We start from the raw sequence: 22,223 nt of genomic DNA, 5'->3' as shown, positions 1-22,223 counted from the left end.
GTCACCCATAAAAAGAGATTCTGAATCAACAGCATACGATTAAAATGTTTGATGCTAATGGGATAAGCATCAAATTTATAACTCAGGCAGGAAGGACTTGCTCCACAACTCTGCTGAGTCTGATTTCACATTCCAAAGTGCTCCTTAGAATCCTTAGAATCAATAGCTCCCTTAAACACAGACTCATCCCTTCTGCAAAAGAGGCACAGCAACCTTTAATCTGTTGGTTGAATTGCTGGGTTTTCTGCACCTGAAGCACTGGGGAGCTTGAGAGATGCAATAGGAGAGGCACCTCACTTATTGTCCTGGGGAGGCAGTGTGAACTTCTTAGGGGAGGACAACTGAAGTGAGCCCAAAAGCATTAAGTAGAAATTGTCACAAGGAGCAAAGCTACTAGGAAAAGAGATGAAATTTTGCTTTATAAGCAAAAGGAATCATTTTATACCAAGGAGTTTGGATGCACCTGAAAGGGAAAGAGCACCTTGATTGGTTTTAAAAGTGAACAGTTGTAAATAGACTTAGATCCTAAGTATGCAAGGAACCTCAGCTGACAGTTTACTATGGAAGTGCTGGTGGGTGGTTTATACAGAAGGCCTATTGACAGCTTATGTAACCGTTTCAGGCCTCAGTGTCTTAGAAGAGAACTAAGAGATGCTGTTTCCCCAAATCCAGCATGAAATGAATTGTACAGATGATGTTATCCAAGAGTCCCTGGTACACCACAGACCCTCACTTCTTGGAGAAAGAGAACTTACTGTCAGCACCCTTCCTCCCCAATTCTTTTTGCTGAGGTACATATAGTTATCAAAATTTCTACTGAGTAAAGGGTCAAATCAAACTGATTAATCCCAGGAAACAAAGGTTCTTAGTGGATTATCCTAATTGTTTGAATGTGCTATAGAATAAAACCCAGTGGTGTTTGATCTGGAATCCATGTGAGTTTTAAAAGCTTGCAACAGGATTGACAGTTCCTAGTTCATATTCAGTTACCCTGCACTTCCCTTTCCTGCACCTAGGAAAAAAGCAAAGTAGAGAGAAATGGTTTTCAGCACAATGGACTTCTGCTTCCTCTAGCCACTTACTGTCTATAAAATCCACTCTGCTATTTTTGTGGGGTGAGGGGATGATAAAATTATTCCCCCATCCCTTTCCTAGAGCCTGGGCTTCCCTCTACAACCCTAACTGGCTTATTCTTGGGCTTGTGTGAGCTGCAGTCTGGCCTCTGGCAACCCTCTGAGTTGGACCTTTGAGTGCTTTCTTTGAACAAGAAAAGTGGTGATAATGGGAGAAGGCAATATGGACCACTTTCCCTCACAGAGATATTATCAGGATAAATGAAATGATATTCATACAGCACTTTAGGATGTTCTTCTGAAATGCACCTTTGTAAATATGAAGCATTCTAAAAGGCCAGTGGCTGCAACGCCTATTTAAAGTGAAAATTGCTGACAACCATTTGCATCCTGGAAAGCAAACACATCAGCTTGAACTTGAAGTGCACTCTGCTGGGGAGCAGCAGGCTGATGGTGTAGGTGGGTGCTTACCACAAATAAGGCTCACTGTTAGCCTGCATTGTTGGGTGCAGTTCCTCGGGATTTGCTCATCATCTGGTATTTAAAAGCAATGGGAGGCAAGTGCTCAATTCTCTGTTCTTTCTAATGCAGTGAAATTGGAAAGTGTGGTTCAGTCTTAGAACTTGCAAGGACATCCTGGTCTATCTTGAGAAAGCCAGGGCTAGAGACACCTACAGATCTGCAGCTACAACAGGTTCCCAGGCTGCTCCTGCAACTGACCATGCTGTGCTACAATGGAAGCAAATGAAAGCCATTCCTTGGGATTTCACGAGAAACCAAATCAAAATGACTTTCCGAGAAACAATCCACCTACAAACATGAGCAAAACTCTCGGCTCTTGAATGGCCAAGGTCTGGGATTTAAGCCTTGTTCCTGGACCAGGTTTGGAGTGGAGCACTTGCTTCTGTCATTTTACCTTTCAAATAAGTAAAATAATCTTTTAAAATTTTTTTTGAAAAAACAGTACATTTGGATTTCAGTACTGTTTGTTAATTCATATATAAATATATCAAATAAGAATTTTGATGTTGAAACTTGAATATTTTGATTTTTTTTATCTGTCCTTACTTGGCCTTATGGACAGTGTTAGGATCTGGGGGCTTATACATCTACTTTTGTTAAGGTGAGAATCATTGTGTAGTATTTTCCCTATACCAAGATTCTAGAAAAGTCTTAGATATCTTCTCATGGCTTTGTTTACTGTTAACACAATTGAGACTTTCATCCTATTTTATTTCCAAATCCATTCTGAAAATACTGATGTTCAGGATCACTGCGAATTTGTCTCTTCTTTAAGGATAGAAAAAAGAATGAGATACAAGAGTTAAAAAATGAATACTTATGTTCTATCTATATCTGTTCAAGACCACTTTATAAAATCAGTATTGCTAGTTAAGACACATCTTACTGGGGGGGGGGTAGAAGAAGCACTTAACTTTTATTGAGAGGATAATATACTTTTATGCAATTCTTAAATATAACAGGATTCTGGGCTTCATATGATTTTTTCTTCAAATTCATTCAAAATTTTATTTTAACAATGAAAACTTAAAACTCACATGTGTGCATGTTCTTTGTATGTAGTTCTCTATCGACCCACATACACATGCCCAGTAGGAAGTCCATGGCCTACATCAACTTGCAAATGCTAATTTGGTAGGGATGGGCTAATGGAATTTTATTTATTTATTTTTTTTAGCTTAGTCTTATTTAATATTATTGACAGAGTACAATACAAAGGTTATATATATATTTGATTTACTGCAAATGCTTTTTTTCCCAAAGAAAAACAGGTAGGTATGTTTTGGGGGGGAGGGGGTAGGATTATAAGTTCCATATTGTTTCCTTCATATATCTGAGGTAGAAGGAGATTTTTAAGGGAGAAGCCCCACCCAGTCTCCCACCCACCCCAGGTCCCTGATGTGGGGCATGCTCCGAGGGTCTTGCTCAAGTGGTTCTGATAATTCAACAGTTCTGAATTGCTGCCACTTTCACCACTCCAAGCACGATGTGGTCGTTAGAGATTTCACTGATTGACATAGTCCATCATAGTGTCTCTGTTTGCCCAGTATATGTTTCATTGCCAACATATAGCTGAGGTGGTTGATTGACTTGTTCTGTCCTCTGTCATCTGATGGTCAGGGTTCTGAGTCTGGAAGCTCGATTGGGGGGATCCCCAAAGAAACTTTGTCTGAAGTGTTCCCAGACCAGATTCTTGTATGTGCTAGCAAGCACAGGGCCCGGGTACAGTCGAATGCCCCAATCAGCTGGTGGTTGCAATTGCTGGGTTGGTTCTGTTTCCATCCCTGTCTTCCTCTGGAACCAATGGGTGTTTGCAGTCCAGCCTGGTTCTGCCCAGCACATACTCGGCCCTCACATAAACCAGTGGGAACTGCAGCCTAGTCAGAGCGACCCACAATAACCCCATCAGTCCCGTCCCCTACCGTGGTTTGCCAGTATGTGTGGCAGACTAGTCCAGTCTGTCCCACATCCCATTCTGCTCTTATATATGTCAATGGGTGTTAAAGCCTTGTTCCATCTAACCAGCTCAACTATCCAGCCCTCACAGAGGTTGTTGGGTGTCTCTCTGTCTAGCCACCCCAGCCTCTGTTCTAGTTTTCATGCCCTCCCTTGGGGAGTGGTAACCCAAGAGGGAGGTGCCCACTATTTCCCTCCCAGGCCACTCTCACTCCCAGATTACGCACTCTCCAGGTGGTTCTGTGGTTTACCTTGACAGATTTAGCCCCCAGTGCCAGCTTCTGCTAGCTGACGCTGTGGCTAAGCCCCAACAACCCTCACCCACTCTAATTGTCGATTGCACCAGTAGGAATAATCAGCCCAGCCTGGTTTTTCCCTGATCTGGTCCACATGAGGCGCACAGGTGTTGTAGCCCTGCCTAGTCTGGTCTGCCCCCATCCCAGCTCATGCTCTCCAATGGGAGTAGCTGTTCAGCAAGGGAACCACCCCTTATTCCCCTGCCAGCTCCACTTCCCTTCCTGGTTACACATGTGCTGCTTGGGCACTGCGGTCACATCTTACACAGGCATCCTCACCTTGGCATTCTGTGTTGTGTACTGCTTTTGTCGCAACCAAACCTGGCTCAACCCACACTGTTCTGGTGTTCGGATTTGCCAGTGGATGACGTGAACTGATTCAGCCTGGTCTGCCCTCGACCCATGCCAAATGTATGCCAGTGGGACACTTTCCATGGCCTGTTCTGAGCTGTTTCCTTCCATGCTTCTTGCGCTTGCCTGCAGGATCTGTGTCCTGCCAGAGGAGTTGCCCAGGCTCCTCTGTCAGAACCCCTCCCAATGCCAGATTTTGCACATACCAATGGGTCCATGAGCCAGTCCTACTCAGTTCACCTCCTGTCCTAGCAGGAACAGTGGCTTTTCCTAACTGGTCTTCAACCCATTCTGGTTCTTGCTGTTGGATGTTTCAGCCCAGCCATGGTTTGTCCATACCCACACATAGCTCATACATGGCTCAGTAGGGGTTGAGACCTAGTCTAGTCCATCGCACATCTACCCTGGTCCTCCAGAACACCAAATATCTGTAACAGCCAGATATGGGCCAGATTCCATCCTGGTTTCCCACAAGGGTGACAGCCCAGTACATATGCTATCTTTTGCTTCCTTTTCAAGTGAATTTGTAGGAAGCTAGATCAGAAACAGAGCAGCTGGGATGAGAACCAGTATTCTGACATCAGTTGACAGCCGTACAAACAGAGGCTAAATACTCTACCACAGTGCTGTTATTATCTGACAGTAGCACCTCTCAGATAATAACACTGCTCCTTTACCACTCTGTTCTAACAGTGAAGAATGAGGCCTGTAACTGTGGGTAGGCAAATTTGCAAATGGTAAACATATAGTTTGAAGCTCCCAGGTTTTCACTCTGTCTTGATTTCTTGAGTGTTGTGAAGTGGGACATTTCAACCTTGTTTTAGAAGCACATTCATCTGCAATCACCACTTACGCTTCAAAATAAATCTTCAGGTAGACGGCTAAAGTGATCACAAGCAAGTCATAAACCATGTAAATGGAACTATTTAAAACACATTTATTCTTTATCTCTTTGTTGATTTTAGAGTTCTGATTTCAGAAGTTCAACAAGTGAGAGTAACGTGGCATAGCTGTTTGTAATGTGGTGGCAGGTGAGGTAGTACAGTATTTCAAGAAAAAGGGGGAGGAGGAAATGGATTGCTTATAGTACTTTCCTTTTTGCTCTTTTCCATATTCTTTTAGAAAGTAATTGAAAAGCATACTTATCTTGACTTGTAGTTAGTTATTGCTCAATTATACTTTGATTTCTTGACTTAGCTAGCTGATGGCCTTAGGAATGCTCTTTATAATGCATCCTTCAAGTATAGGGACCCAAGTTGTGAAGAGATCAAAATATTTCTCAGATATTCCCAGCCTGCCTTGAAGCTAAATTGGGTTACAAAGATTTTATTCTTTGAGAAACTCTCAGTCTTTCTATATCTTCCACAAAGCAAAAAATCAGAAACAGTTTTTTTTTTTTTTTAATAGTGGGGCTGGCATAGTGGGATAACAAGCTAATCTTCTGACTGCAGTGCTAGAATCCCACATGAGTGCCAGTTTGTGTTCCAGCTGTTCTACTTCTGATCCAACTCCCTGATTATGGCCTGGGAAAGCAGCAGAGTATGGCTCAAGTCCTTATGTACCTAACCTGAAGGAAGCCCCTGGCTTTGCATGACGTCAGTTCCAGCCATTGTGGCCATTGGGAGTAAACCAATGGATGGAAGACCTCTCTGTGTCCCTCCTTATCTCTAAGTTAGTCTGCCTTTCAAATAAAAATAAAATAAATCTCTAAAAACAAAGATCGCTAAAAAAAATAACTGATGACAAATCTGGTTCTGGGTCTCAGAGGAAACCTTTATTTTGAAGGAAAGTTGATGATATTCTCAGCTCTCCATGTTTATTGTTAAAACACCATTTATTGGTGTTTTAAACACCAATAAATAAATAAAACACTATTTATTGGTGACTAATGGCTAATAAACAGAGCTCCTTGCCTTTCCTCCAGCTCTGAACAAAGACGAATTCTATCAGTCTCTTTTCCAAAGCATTTAGGACCATGCACCTGTACTTAGCTGAAGAGATACAAAAACCATTACCTGCTACTCACATAGAAATAAAGAAGTGAACTTGGGCAGAAGATGTACTATTGCAACCACAGAGAAACATGAACATATAAGTGCTAATTAATATTGCTGAAGATTGACAGTAAGGCTTCTAGCTTCTAGAAAGAAAATCTCTAATAGATTTCATATTCTCTCATGTGGCTTCACAAGGAAGTATGAGAACACATTGGTTGAGACCACTTTAAGGAAAATAAATATCCAGGTATATAATATAGAAAACATGCAAAAATAAAGGAATAAAGAGAAAACTTAATGACTGGGAGTTTAGATGAAAAGAAGATTACACGCAATTCAGGAAAATAACCTCACAAGGATATAATCATTAAAACAGGAGAAAAATGCTAATGAGGCTTTACTCTTCTTTAATCTTAATTGTAAGATATATTTGAGCTATCATAGTACTGTTACGTTACATTCATTTGGCAACCAGTACATACACACTTAACAACTAACTTCTTGCAAATGAGCTGAAGACTGATTCTCCAATTGTCAAGACAACTCTAAGTCTATAAGGTTTTGCCCTTTTCTTTTTTAAAGCTGTTTTTTTTATATATAATAATCTGAACCATCAAAACACCTTTTCTGGAAGGATTTTTTTCTCAGTGCAGTGAAGGGATAAATTGTAGTGCAAGAAAGAAGTAAGGTACTAGGTAATTTGTTAGTTACATCACTACATAGCCTACAATTTTATAGCAGGGGGACAATGGGTCCTATTTTAATAGGCATATTGGATTAGAAATATTTTAACACTGGTTTTCAATTTTAAATTTCAAAAAATTCCAGGAAAATGGTGGTAAATTCAAATGGAATACTTCACTGACAATTTTTCCTTGATAAACACTCATACCAGAAACATGTGAAGATAATTTAACAGAAGTGAATAACTAGATTACAAAAGTCTAACTCTTTTGCCTTATCTGAATTAGTTTTGCATACCTTGTTAGGCCATCTTGACACTTTTCCTTTGCATACACACATACATACAGACACACAATACATATAAACATTTATATATATTAAACATTTTACATAGTTATGCATTCTCTAAATATATGGAATATATTCTATATATACATGTATATCCATATATCAATATATATGTATATATGTGTATGTTTTATATATATTCTACATATACATATTTATATATCCACATATTTTTATAAAATTCCATTCTGGGAGACTTATGTTTGTTTAGTTTGAAAGGCAGAGCCACATAGAGGTAATGAGAGGAAAAGAGAGGGGGAATGAGAAAAGGAGAAAAATAAACACTTGCAACCTCCAGGGCTGAGCTAGGCTAAAGCCAGGAGCCAAGAACTCCAACCAGGAGCCAAGAACTCCAACCAGGGATCTCATGTGAGCAATAGATACACAAATCTCTGAGTTCTAACCTGTTTCCTAGATGCACAGTGGGAAGGAGCTGGCTTAGAAGCATAGCACCAAGGACTAGAACCAGGCATTCTGATCTGGAATGCAGGTGGCTCGCTGAGGGGAGACCTAACCTTCTGCACCACAATACTTCCTCATGTCATTTTAGTCTGCCAACATCTGTAACATATTTCCCTTAGCAACACATTTGCCTACTGAATTCTTTGTATGTGTTTGTGTCTTCAATCTTCTGTTGGTTTCATTGTCCTGCAGTTTTTCTACATCTCAGAAAGTAACACAGATTATGCCATGGTATTTTCAGGCTACCCAAAGACATACTTTTCAGATAAAGGTACTGAGTTCCACTAGTAGATTTTTTTTTTTATCAGAAAGAGAGGGGGAGGTTGGTGGTTCAGATGCTTGCATTGCATTTAAAAGGTGTTGCCTGTTTTGTGCCCCAGCAAAGCATGAAAGCTGCATACTGGAGTAGAAAGATCTGGCAATTATCTTGAATTGGGAATGAGTTACACGTTAATTTAATTTTAAGGATATTGATCTTTTTCTTTTTAAACTTAAGGTAATGTCGTATACGCAGGGAACAGCAAATTTCCTTTTTAAAGCAACTCTATCACTGGCTAGATAATAAGTATTTTGGCTTTGCTGAATAACTGTTGTGATTCTCAATCCCACTATTGTAGCAACACAGACTTCGGTAATTCATAACAAATGGCCATGGCTGTGGCCACATCGTAGTACTACTTGTGAAAAAAACAAACAGGATTTGGCTCAAAGGTTTTAGTTTGCCCATTCTTGGCTTAAGATAAAGATTTCTGGGCTAGCAATGAGGGTATAAATTTAAGAACTCTCTTTTGATAAGCTATGTGAGTTTGGAAATATTATGAGTCTGGTTATTCAGTCCCTTGCTTCCAGGAAAACACACGTACAGCAGTGCTTAGGGTAAGAGAAGAAGGTGCTGCTTCTCTTAGAGAGTACTAGTGGCACTTACTCTATAGAAGAGTTTCAGTGCAGTTCTCAGTCACTCTGAAGTCAAATGTCAGCCTTGTCACTAATGCTAGGAGATGCAGTATCCTCAAAGAGAGAGTTGGTGGATGCCTGACTCAGTATTTTCTGAGGTGTCTTTAGCTATGGCCTCTGAGAGTTTTCCTGCCCCAATTGGGTGCGAATTTTTATTACCAAAATAGGTAGGCCAATCACAACAGCCAATTCCAACCTTACTTTTCTATTTGATAACCATGCTTCAGCAATGATTCCTTTTCAGCTGAGCTGTAACTTCAAAAGATCATATAGGGGCCAGTATCCTGGTGTAGTGTGCAGCAGGCAGCCTGCAGTGTTTTCTACTATTGGAAACCTACAGCCCTTCTCAGTCAGTCCACTGTGTTCTTTGAAATGTGCCCTAGTAGGGCACTCCATGAACCCATGGAGTAGCACATGTTGGTCTACAAAGCACAAAGACATGTCTCTCCAAGTTTTTTATATTTTTGTTTCTTCTTCAGTCGGACTGTCCAACTGATGCTCCACATTAGAGGATGCTAAGAGAGAGCAGCTATATATACCTCTCTAGGAGGAGAGAAAAATCCCCTCTGGAGACTTTTAATATGTCTGGCATTTCTCTCAGGAATATGAAGTAGACTATCACTCTATAAATGATCTTGATCTACCCAAGAGGATTACAGGAAACCATATTTTCCCAAGAAATCAGCATTAAATAATTATGCTGGCAATTACCAATTTTTTGATAATGGAAGGCAAGGTTGAATTCATATTTTTAGTTAATTTTAAGCAATAAAGCCTATATTACTCTAACTATTTTACACACACACATACACACACGGGATTTTGCATTTTTTGTTTATCTCAGTTATCTTTGACTAACAGTGCCAAGTTGTGCCTTTGTTTTTAGTTTAGCTGGTGTTTCCACGTGCTTCTATGACATTGATATGCACAGAGTGTGGGCTTAATTTCTTTTATTCTTCCTATCCTTCATCATTTATTAATGACACAGATTGTGTGATGAGGAGTTGTCAACATTATCATCTTTCTATATTTACAGGTATAATAACTGCCTGGAAGTAGATTTGTCATCTAATAGCCCTAAATGATCTGTCTCCTTCCAGTTGCATTTCCCTCCATTATTTACTGTGCTTCTCCATAGCTTATCATCCACTGCTGTCTATTCTCCTCTTTCCCTTTAATTTCCTGAGACAGATTTCCACTTAAGAGACCAAGAAACTATTAGCTGGAGAGATTCCACAAACCACCAGAGCATTACAGTCCTCGTCAGAGGGACAGGTTCACCCATGATGGGTTAAAGAAAGTAAGTAGCACTATACCCTCCCCACGGACAAACCCAGTCTCTGGCAATGAAGGAAGGCAACAGAATTCCATTTGAATGAAGGGAAGCTGCATGCATAATGCTCACTAACACAAATACCAAGGAACTAAATGCCTAAATTCCAATGCCGAAGGAAGAGAAGTGCTTGCACTTGTAGTCTAATGTAAGGCATGGCTTCCTATATTTAAATATGAATTTTAATAACTGTTTAATATTAGTCTATGAGTTGTTCCAGGGAGAGACAATATCAAAGAAGAAAATAGTACTCTATCTCTATAAAACATTTTAACAGTGCTCTGAGAAGAGATGACAAATATTTATTTTGGAAATTACCTACCTAGCTACATTATATGCTTTGAAATCATGCATGCATGGTTAGCACTCTATTGGAAAATGGCAAGACCACTATATGTCTTTAGTATATTTTGAGCACAGAAAAAGAGATGAGCCTTTTCTTTCTTGGTGATATTTTGAGGCTAATGGCATTCACTAGAATGAAAGGCATTCTTTGAATAAAACAGTTGTTCTTAAACATTTGTTTGAAAATCACTTAGGCTTTTGTGGCTTTTGCATGTGATTTTTATTTACTTCCATTGACAAGAAAAACAAAAAGCAAATGACACACACAAATACACAAAACAAATTACAAGAAAAACAAAACCCAAACCAAAAAACTGAAATGAATTGATCCATATAAAGTTTAACTCTTGACATGTGATGCAACAATAACAAAAATAAATGAACAATAATAACTGCAGAAGCATAAGCAACCATCATTTCTATCACTACCACTCATTTCTAAACATGTATGTCACAATATGTATTTTGTCACCGATTTCTAAATATTTTCTCAAGGTACGTATTTTATATAACTTTTTAGAGCGTATGTCCATAAACCACATTTTCATTGGTAAAAAAACTGAGTCATAGTTTTACTGGGCCACAAATTTATTTTTCCTGATGAATAAATTGACATATGAGTCTTCATGAGCTGAGAACCCACAGTTCTTAACCAGTTATGCTAATATCATTCTTGGTTTGCCAGTGAGGTCCTGGTTAGGTGGGAAGGCAAATCTGGATGCATAATTGCATTACATTTTGAGTTCATTCTAAGCTGAAAAGATGCTCAATGTTTATTTGAAGGTCACAGCTGGGGAGAGCATGTCTGTGGGGTCATGGTTAGAACATAAATATGTCTTATACAGCCTCTACCATTCCCTTGATTACTGTTATTTCATGATAGCTATGATCATCCAGGATACTTTAAGGCATCTAGATGTGGGGATCAGTAATAAAAATGAAAAATCACATTTTCTTGTCTTTTTTTTTTTTCTTGGAGTGTCAGAGAAGATGTGGGAGATTGCTCTTGCATCTCCACCTGCCTAGCCCATATGGGAGGCCATAGGCACATGGCACACTGTGTCCTTGGCTGACTGAGGCCCCAACATGGCCTGTTCACTGGGCATGAAATAAGAGTGATGGACTGCACCCCAGATTCTTCTGTGCCTCTTTAATGATCTGTGCTCCTTTGTAAACAACTCTAGAAAGTCAAATATTACATTAATCCTACTTTTCAGCAGGTAACGAGTTTGCCCTGGGATACAGCTTCCTGGGCTTCCTGTGCTTCCTGATCTTTAACTTCATTGAACGTTCCAGAGAGATAGATATATCTATTAGCCAGTCACAATGTTGTTGTTGGGTGAAAGTACTGTCAGGGTCGCCATTCTGCCTGCCTTCTTCTCCTATATAAGCTTGTGACTTCTTTCAAATAAACGGGGATCCTTCACCACCAGTTTGTCTCCAGTATCTCTGCTGCAGAAGCGCACTGTCACCTAACCATTCAGTGGTCTTGAGGTCTGCTGGATAGAAGACCACTGAGAAGTGGAGACAGAGAGAAAAATCTTCCATCCGCTGATCCAGCCCTCACGGATGTTGTTGGGTGTCTCTCAAGCCATCCCAGCCCCTGTCCTAGTTTTATGCCCTCCCATGAAAGTGGTAACCCAAGAGGGATGAGCCCATTATTTCCCTCCCAGGCCTCTCCCACTCCCAGATTATGCACTCTCCAGATAGTTCTGTGGTTTGACTTGACAGAACTAGCCCCCAGTGCCAAAATCTGCCAGCTGATGCTGTGGCTAAGCCCCAACAACCCTCACCCACTCTAATTGTCGATTGCACCAGTAGGAATAATCAGCCCAGCCCGGCTTTTCCCTGATCTAGTGCACATGAGGTGCACAGGTGTTGTAGCCCTGCCTAGTCTGGTCTGCCCCCATCCCAGCCCAAGCTCTCCTGTGAGAGTAGCTGTCCAGCAAAGGAACCCTCCCTTATTCCCCTGCCGGCTCTGCCTTCTCCCTTCCTTGTTCTCACACTTGCTGCTTGGGCACTGCGGTCCCTTCCAGTATAGGCACCCTCACCTTGGCATTCCGTATTGTGCACTAGTCTTTGTTGCGACCGAACCTGGCTCGACCCACACTGTTCTGGTGCTTGGATTTGCCAGTGGATGACGTGGATTGATTCAGCCTGGTCTTCTCCTGACCTCTGCCAATTGCATGCCAGTGGGACACTTTCCATGGTCTTTTCTGGGCTGTTTCCTATCATGCTTCTTGCGCTTACGTGCCAGGTCTGCATCCTGCCAGAGGATTTGCCCAGGCTCCTCCATCAGAACCCCTCTGAATGCCAGATTTTGCACATACCAATGGGTCCATGAGCCAGCCCTACTCAGTTCAGCTCCTGTCCTAGCAGGAACAGTGGCTTTTCCTGACTGGCCTTCAACCCAATCTGGTTCTTGATGTTGGATGCTTCAGCCCAGCCATGGTTTGTCCATACCCACACATAGCTCATACATGGCTCAGTAGGCGTTGAGACCTTGCCTAGTCCATCGCACATCTACCCTAGTCCTCCAGGACACTAGATGGTGTTGGGGTCTGACCCAGTTCGGTGCATCCAATCCCAGTCCACACTTGTGCCAAGGGAGACTACAACCGTTTCCCATTCAGAACGCAGCCCCCATTCCAGCCCCATGCCCCTTGGTGGGAACCTCAACCCAGCTAGGGCTGTCCCCTTAGCTCCCCAACTGGGCCTGTTCCCAGCCATAGATCACTTGCATGCCAGTGGTTGCTATGACTCAGCTTGGCACAGCCCCTCACCTGTCCTGACCTCTGCCTTAGACACTGTGGCTTAGCGTTCCTGGCTCACGCAGACCAGTAGGTACAAGAGCCTAGCTCGGCATGACCTGTGCTCCATCCTGGTCTCTAGTTTTGCTTGTGGGCTGTTTGCTCAGTCCTGCCTGATCTACCCTGTTTCATTACCAATTGACACATTTGCCAGCTGTTGGAGCTATTTTTCTCAGCTTGTCCGACCCCCAGGTCTGGACCACATGTTTACCAGCAGGAGCTATGACCCGCCAGGGGAGTTTCCCAAGTTCCTCCACTTAATCCACTTCCAGACCCAGTTCTCATACATGCCATTGGGTTTAGGCCAGTGCTCAGCGCAGTCTGGCCTTGCATTTGGCCTTGTATGAGCTGGTGAACATTGCAGTCCGGCCCACCCCACATCCTAATTAGGATGCACAATCGGGTGCTGCTGCCCTGACCAGTCTAGACTATTGGGGGTTCCTTTACCTGTGATTGATGGCAGGCTCCTTGGTCACAGCTAGCTTAGTCCATCACCACCCCAACTCATGAGATAACCAGTGGGGCTAGAATTTTCACAGGATGTGGCCCACACATCCCTCACAGAATTTACCCCTGGTTATGGTTCTTGAGTGCTAGTTAATGTAATGGCTTGCTTAATGTGACCCTTCTCCTGATCCATCATCATGTCAGGCAACAAGGTATAATTCTGCAGGACAAGCCCCAAGCCATAACTTTTGCATGGACTGGTATTTGGTGGTCAGCATTGTTCAGTGATTACAAGTTTTACAAAGGAAGAGTTACTGCCAATGGGAATCTTTACGAATGCTTCACGTCCTAAAAGCACAATGGGTTCAACCTGGAGCTACCTAAGCAGCGACTCAAAGAATCAAAACCCCAGAGCTCTTCTGCCTGGCGGCCAGCAGGAGAGCCTGGCACCAAATGGCACACTGGCCCGGGGACAGCTCACCACATGCACATGGTGGCTGTCATCTGGGATAATACATTTATGTTGCTTGAAACAACCAGTTTTGGGTGTTTGTTACATCACTCACAGCATATGAACACAGGGCTTAACAGGACGGAATGCACAGAACAAGTAGGACAGAGTAAGCAGATGAGTATTCTTTTCCATTAAAAACAGAACAAAACAAAACAAAACCTTTTCATGGGTTAGACTGCTCTAAATAGTTGACTTAGTAAACAAGAATTTGTGAACAGCCATAAAGTTGAATCAGCTCAATTTCTGTAAACATGTTTAATGATCTTTTAGTACAAAAGTATCTCTTCAATGAGTCAGATGTATGAGTTTAAGAACAAATTACTATAACAAAGTAACTGTTGGAGCCAGCACCATGGCTCAATGGTCTAATCTTCCACCCTGTGGTGCCTGCATTCCCAATGGTTTGTGTCCTGCTTCTCATCCAGCTCCCTGTTTGTGGCCTAGGAAAGCAGACTAGGATGGCCCCCTCTGCCCACCAAAGCCTTGGGGCCTTACAACTGCATGGAAGACTCTTCTCTCCAATATATCCTCTCTAAACTTTCCTTATAAGTAAAAATGAACAAATCTTTAAAAAAAGAAAAAGAACTGTTATAAACGATCATGTACCGCCACTTACCTTGAGACTGATAATTATTTTATATAAATCTTATCACACCTCGTATGCTGATAGTTTAATGTGGTCTGTATCTCTCTCTTAAGTTCTTTTTATCTTGGAACTAGCTTTTCTCCATGCTGCCTAATGTATAATCACACACCAGGCACTGTGCAACCTACAATCGGTAGCCCAATTGCTTACTCGCAGCTTGGATTTTGGGATTGCAAGTCATGCCACCAAGATAGAGTAAACAAAAAATTTAAAGATTGGTCCCTCAGTCTTTGAACAAATTCAGAATTAAGGATCGGCATCAGCCAGCAATTCCTTGCATGCCTCCTAAAGTTTCAGAGTTAACCATTTCAGTGGAAGGGCTCATGCTTATTCAAAATACCACAGGATGTTTCACGGCTTCCTGTATTAGGGTGCAAAGGAGAGGAGGTGACATTCCTGCGAGGTCTCCCTGTAGTAAGCCCATTCACCACACCACCAGGAAACATTGCAAGGAAGAAACCGGAGGGTGGGCAGCCAACAGGCCCCTCTTTCCCCGGGCATCACCACGTTTGCGCAGGAGCCTGTAAGCCCCTTTCCTAGAGTGTCCCTGCTGCCTCAGTGGGTCGGTTCTGGGGGTGAGGGTGGGTGGCTTCGATGGTGAGGCGGAGCCTTCAGCACCCAATCACCGCCTGGGAGGGAAGAAAGACTTTCAGACCCCTGCAATCCTCCCACGGGCTGAGGAACGGAATCCACACGCAGGCAACTGACCTGATGAGGTCTGGCCCACCTTCCGCCGGCTCCAGCGAACGCTGGAGGGCGGAAGGCCTGAAAATGTGGGTACCCAAGTACCACTCCAAGTCTGCGCCTCAGGTCGGAGAGCCGTCTTCCTCAGAAGGTGTCGAAGCGGGACGCTCCGGCCCGACCCGGGAGACCGCTCCCCTCTCCTTGCGCACACGTCAGCGCCAGCGCCGGGGCAGCGCCGTAATGCCTCGACAAAGTGTACCCTACAAAAAACCACCCCCCACCACTGCAACTCCCAAGCTCACACCTGCCAGTCTCAAGGGATCAAGGCAGAGAGAAAGAGAGTCTGCTGGTCCCCTCCCCCCCCACCCCCCCAGAGACGCGGGCGGCTGTCTGAAGGTTTGTTTTTTAGTGAGACTTCTGTCAGTCTTCGTAGTTCTGACGTCCACGACGCATCACCACCCCTTTCTTGCGAGTCTACAGGTCTTGCAGGTGGTGGGCCTGTTAACCCTGCCCAGTGGCTAGACATCTCTTCTTTGATGGCCTGTTCTTGTGTGCCAGGCCCCAGCCTCCATTGCAAATCCCCTTTGCTTGGGAGCCCGCGGCTGGAGCGAAGCGGGTGTGTGCGCAACTATAAGAAGGCGCGTGGTAGAGATGGCGGCGCTCTGTGAGACTTTCCTGTCACTGGATACTACTACTCCCGGCACCTCCTCAGCGCGGCCGGAGCAAACCCCCAGGTCTTTTAGTTTACAAGTGGCAATTTGACTGGCTCTGCTGCATGTCTGGAGGGACCGAGGAAAGTGTGGACACGCCCCGGGGATTCAGGGACCGCAGCTTCAAACGAAAACAAGCCAAACCAACCAAGCAAACTCACCCACCCTAAGCCAGCATGAGGCTGCTGGAGAGAATGAGGAAAGAATGGTTCATGATCGGAATTGTGCTGGTCATCGCCGCCGCGAAGCTGGAGCCCTCGATGGGGGTGAACGGGGGTGAGTGCTGCCCCCGCCGTGCCCCCTTCAGAACTCTTCATTTGTGAGTTGGGCGCGGAGGGGCGAGCCGGCCAGTGCCTGCCTCTTTGGGGGTCGTGCGGGTGGGGGGCTCTGGCCCCGGCGTAGATTCACCTCCCAGAGGGGGCGGCCGAAGGAAGTGGAGCGCAGGTGGCCTGGGCTGACTTTACTGTCAGCAGTGGGGTTGCCAACGCTGAAACTAACTCCTCTTGCTTTCCAAGTGGCATCCTGCCCCCTCCTGGGACGCCGGCAAGCGGGGAGTTCCTTATCTAGCTTTGAAGGGACCTCGTTGTCCAGGCTGTTTCTGACTTCGGCTCCCGGGGTCCCCCTTCCCCCTTCAGTGGTTCCTGCTCCACGTGTGTTGCAGTCGTTGCCACTCCAGGAGCTCCTCGGCGGACTGACACGTTGCACTCTCTCCTTAGAGGAGCCTGTTACTTCCGTGTGCTGCAGGGAGGTTGCAGCTGGCCCAGGCGTTCTCATTCACACAGCCACTGCGTGGACCACAAGTGCATATTTTGGCCAGGAAGTGTGGAGGTTCCCCCCGACACCCTTTCAGCACACTCCGGTCCCTTGAGAGTGGCACTTTTGTAAAGTGGCCAGGGGATGCTGTGGGGAACCCGGGGACTGTATCTAGTGTCTTGGGTGCCTCCTCCTCCCCAGAAGTCTTACTCTACTTCTCTGAGACACGGGTTGACCTTCTGAATCAGTTTCTAGGCTTTTTGAGCTTGCAAAGTCAGACATACCTAGGGCAGATTGGGACAGAAGTGAACACACACACAGAGACGCTTTCTGGTAGAACTGCTTGTAAGTGAAGTCAAGTGAAGTGACTTAAAACTCACTGAAATGAATAAAATGAAAGTTGTCTAGATTACCTTGTTTTCTTCAAACCCTCCCCCCCCCCATTTCGTAGAAGCATATTACAAGAAATTGTTTCAACAAAACTGGAGATTAAAACTGTGTTTGTTTTAAAGAGTTTTCTTCTAGTCTCAAGCTCAGAAAGGGTGGGGTATATGACAGGGAGAATGAAGCCGCCATTCGTTATGGTTCTCCCTTGGAAAATACGTTGCATTCACACAGTGTCTTTTTGAGCCTCTGGAAAACATTTGGGGAAGATGATATTCCAGGTTCTGTTAAGTGAGGAGATTCCCTCTCTCCTGGGAACCCATGGAGCAGGCAGATTTAAACTTAGCATATCTTTGTGGTGGTCTGCAGTACAGGGCTCACCACCTGAGTGATTCCTGTTAGAGCTCTTGCTGGCTCACTTTTGCAGGGAAATGATAGATAGGTATGTTTGAAAGTTTACATTTGCAAGGATTGGATTTGACAAAATGCAAGGGTACTTCCAAAAAATTCGTGGGAAGTGAAATTGAAAGTAGGTTTATTTTGTGGCAAAAAGTTGAAATCAATGTATGGGTAACGTGGATTATGAAAAAAGCCTAAATGCATGAATTTCAACTATTTTTTTGTTTTGCACCAAAACAAGCTTATCTTTTAATTGCATTTCCCATAGGTTTTTGAGAAGCTGAAGGCTTTGGGCACGAAAGTGTTGTTGAATGCTGAATCCATTCTCTAAAGCCACAGAGATTCTATCCTCTTGTTCCCTTGGACTTGTGCTTATTGAAGTTCTAATTGGTTCCCATTTTCCCTCATCCTTGTGCCAGTATCCTAGAGGACTTCATTTCTTTAATTGTAGCTGAGTAGAATAAGAGCTGGTGGAATTTTCAAAATTTATTTCGCCAGGCTGCCTCTCTTACAGTTGAAAAAGGCCTGAAGCCCAGTAACTCACCTTTTTAGCAGCTTTGGGAACAGGAGCCTGCTTCTGGAGACCAGGGCTCCCCCATGTCTCATACCATAGGCAGGATCCATACTGATTGTTCTGGCTTCAAATTCAGTAAAATGAATATTCCTTCAACGTAAGGGCTTCCTCCCCCTTCCTCACCACACACACACACACACACACACACACACACACACACACGCTGAGCATTCACCCAATGGAGCACAGCAAAATCGGCCAATGTCAGACAGCACTGTACCATGTGCTGTCTTTGAAAACTATTCCTATGTAAAAGTTATTTTCTGTAAAAAGCAAAATTTGCATGCTTGCATGGAATTTCCGGTATAGTCTGTCAGACTAAGTTTTTAATGGATCTTCACACCTGTTATGCTCGTGAACAAAACCCCACCTTCAAATTTTAATACGTTTACTTCCCTAGTTGAAGAAAAAAAAAACAGTAAAAATTTAGGAAGAAGAGGAACAGCAGCTGAAGTTTCTTTCATATTTTTCTCTTTATAATGGTTTAAGCTTTTTTTCTTGGAGCTTTAAGCTAAAAATTTTCATTTATGGCCTTTGTCCACTAATAATGTAGTTTTTATACATTTACATAGGCAGGATGATTTTCAATTGAACACTCTACTAGACATTTTTAAGTAAAACAAGTTTCAGCAGTCTTCAGTTTTGTTGTGATGTTTATAGTACCTTTGCCTGTGTGAATACTCTAATGATCACACTGTATTTAAAGTATAAGTTTATTTACTTAAAATTTCATAAAAATGTGTAGTCTGACTTTCCTTAAAAAATCTTTGCATCTGGCTGGTGAGTTAGTGTGGCAGGAAATGTATAGGCGTAGGAATCTTAAAATTTGAGACCTTCAGTTTCTGAATGGGAAGAAGCATAGCAGACTGCAGCTTAGATTATTTCATTGTTAATCCACGGCTCTGTTGACATTTCACTTTTAAATGCTTAGGAGGAGTTTGAAAATAAATGGCCCCACAAGATGGCTGTTTCTAAAGACCTAGACATTGATAGTCTGTCCTAAGAGACACGTGGCAACCCTGAGCTAAGGAGTACTTTAGAGTGCATGCGTGTTCAGCAATGTGCTGTTTCTCTTTGGGAAATGAAAGGTTTATTTCTTTGGAAGTGCAGAATAATTCTGTTACTTCTACCTGAATCTTAACCTACGTTATTGCCCTGCATAAGTCATTAAACCTTTTTCCATTAAAATATATCCTGAAACATTCTATGAGCATTAAGAATGTTATTAGCATGAATACTTTACATTAGGTTTAGAAGGGAAATTTACTTTGCTGATGAGGTGCTTTTGTGAAATGATAATCATTCCTGGCATACATATGCATTCCAAAACGTTTTCTTTCCCCCTCTAATTAAAAAATCATTGGTTTTGGAGTCCAAATATTGTTTCTGGTTTTAGAACCAGTTTTTTTTTTTGCATTGTGCTTCCCTATTTTGTTTTTGTTGATAAACGTATTGAACTTTTGTTTAAAGGAACGCATACTTCTGCCTTGAGCTTTGTAGCCATCTTAAGATCTGAATCTGGTTCTTTTTTGACTTGGAAGATGTAATTGTTAGCATGGGTTGGGAACAAATAAAATTTCAACCGTAACTTCTGTGCAAATATTTGGCAACTTTTAATTTCAGTCCTGGGGGATTTCCGGTTCCACATTTCCAACTTGGGCCAGCTGTTAGCTTCTCAACTGATGACATTCAGAGGAACCTTAATTTGTTCTAAATAAAGATAAACTCCTGTTTTCCCTTTGCTGGTACCTTCTAGGTAGTCCTGGAATGTCCTCATCATGCCTTTGATGGATTATTTAAATGTGTTGTTAACATAAGAGATAACATAGCTTGTGTTTAGGATTGAAAACGTTAAAGATCAGGAATCATTACATTGACTTATGCCAATCAGTTGTGTATGTGTGTGTGTGTGTGTGTTTGCGGGGGGGGATCATCTAAAGTAGATGCTTCACTTACCACTAAGAAACATATAATCTGAGCCAAAGCCAAGTGTTTGCTTTCGAGTGCAACCTTGACTGTGTGCTCCAGGCTCATCTGCAGCCACGTTGCTGACTCTAACCCCTTCTGTACAGAAATTCTGGGACATCACTCTGGGCAAGACCACAGTCACCAAGAATAATGGTCCACAAAGCAAGTAGGGGACTCTGAGGAAAGAAAAATGTGAGTCATGAAACAGGGCATTTAAAAATTCCTAGGGCCCTTCTGTCTATTTTCCAAAGAAGCCAGATTTCTTGATGCTGAGATCTGCTTCTGAATTACCCTCCTCAGCTGTCATAGAAATATTGCTTCTGACAGTGAGCTGCTGAGACAGACTTGCAAGTATAAACATTACATACCTTTTTCCAAGGTTTTCACTGCCCTGAAATGAAAAACCTTTCATACTGGCCTTCACCGATTTGCTCCCTTTTCTCAGATCTCAGCAAAACCATCGGTGTGAAGGGCAAATATATAAGAGCATTTGTGGACATGTTTAAGGAAATGGGCTTGTTTGGTTTCACAGTGGTGCTACAAATGCCTGAGATGTAGTAGATGTTGCAGAAATCTTTTTTGAATGAATGCGTGATCATTTTTTTCCCTCCATGCTTGGATTTCAAGGCATTTATTGAGCAATGCCTATAGGCACGGGCAAAGGATTTTGTGGTCCTGTGGTTTGATTTAAGAGGGAAAGGGCAAGAGTTTCTTGGGCCTGTTAGAAAGATGACCATGAACTGGGTGACTTGAAAACAATAGGCATTTATTTCTGATGACTCTTGCAGGCAATAATGTGAAGTCAAAACACCCTTTGAATGCTCTGTAGAGGTGTCTTTCCTGGCTTCCTCTAGTATGTCGTTGTTGCCAGCTGTCCTCAGCATTCCTGGGTGTGTGGCAGTCGAACTCTGGCTGTTTTCCTGTGGCTAACCTCCCTGTGTGTGTATGTGTATGTGTTTGTGTGTGTCCAAATTTCCCTTTTCTTGGAAGAATGTCAATCATTGGAGTAGTACCCACAGTAGTCTAACAAGACGCCATCTTTACTGGATTGTGTTTACAGAGACCCTATTTTCTGAAAAGGCCACATTCATAGATTCTGGGCAGACATGAGCTTTGGTTAACAAATCAAATCAGGCAAGATTGCTGCACAGAATGTCAAATATGAAATGATCTTGGGGTTTAAAATATTGGGATGCACCAGCATTCCTCAGCCTGAGCGCTAGTGATATTTTGGATGTGATAATTTGTTTCTGGAGGTGCTGTCTTGTGGCTTCCAGGATGCTTAACAGAATTCCTGATCTCTACTTACCGGATGTTAAGTAGCACATTGCAGATGTCTGTGATGGCTCAAATTGCCGCCATTGGAGAACCACTGACACAGGCATAAAGTGGCATTTGTGTCAGAACTGCATTTGTTGAAGGAATGTTACTCTTGTGCCGATGGTTTGCAATTCACACAAGATGCTTTGAATATCAGGATCACCCCTGTTGTCCTCACAGCATTACCATATTTAAGCTGATGCCCTCATGTCTCCAGACAGGTCTATCCTTGTGGGATTATCACCGGGCTTAGCAAAATTCAGTAATAACTATGGTCATGGAGCTATATTTGTAAGTTCTCTCTAGTTACTTTCTCTTTTTCCCATAGTAAGTACTTAATACATACTAGTAGAATGGATACTCTTGGGCCAAACTGAATGCATACATGGACACAAACTTTAATTTCTCACATCCTATTGCCAATAAAAGTATTTGCTAAAGAGGAAGAAACTCCATTGATTCTCTTCTTTGGATTTGGACGGAGGTATTTTAGTTATTATAGCAGCAGTGAGCCTAGTGATATGGTTAGGACTTGTGTAGAAGGTGTTGGTCTATCTCCTCTGCTGTGAGCTTTTCCATTCTTCTCTGCTTGCTGTGAGTACTGTGCTGATGCCATTAGACATGGTCCCTGCAACTGGAGTGTACTCTCTGGAGCTAGGCTGCGTTGTTGCCAATGCTTCGCTCTGTCAGCAC

General features: G+C 42.9%; 1 protein-coding gene across 4 annotated transcripts in view; it reads left to right on the top strand.

Moving 5' to 3' along the window:
• Positions 1-16,078: 16,078 nt before the first annotated feature.
• SLC10A7 (solute carrier family 10 member 7) overlaps positions 16,079-22,223 on the top strand; it is a 271,806-nt gene continuing 265,661 nt past the window's right edge. For all 4 annotated transcript variants that reach the window (XM_040966854.1, XM_040966855.1, XM_040966856.1 and 1 more), the window contains exon 1: positions 16,079-16,408. In XM_040966854.1, coding sequence (XP_040822788.1) covers positions 16,309-16,408 — 100 coding nt within the window. In that variant the 5' untranslated portion in view covers positions 16,079-16,308. The remainder of the gene's footprint in view (positions 16,409-22,223) is intronic.

This window comes from Ochotona curzoniae, unplaced genomic scaffold (genome assembly GCF_017591425.1).
Source record: "Ochotona curzoniae isolate NIBS_2020 unplaced genomic scaffold, NIBS_Ocur_1.0 scaffold_4506, whole genome shotgun sequence".
Classification (NCBI taxonomy): Eukaryota; Metazoa; Chordata; class Mammalia; order Lagomorpha; family Ochotonidae; genus Ochotona; species Ochotona curzoniae.
The sequence above is the reverse complement of the archived record's forward strand: the minus strand, read 5'-3'. Positions and strand labels throughout refer to the sequence as shown.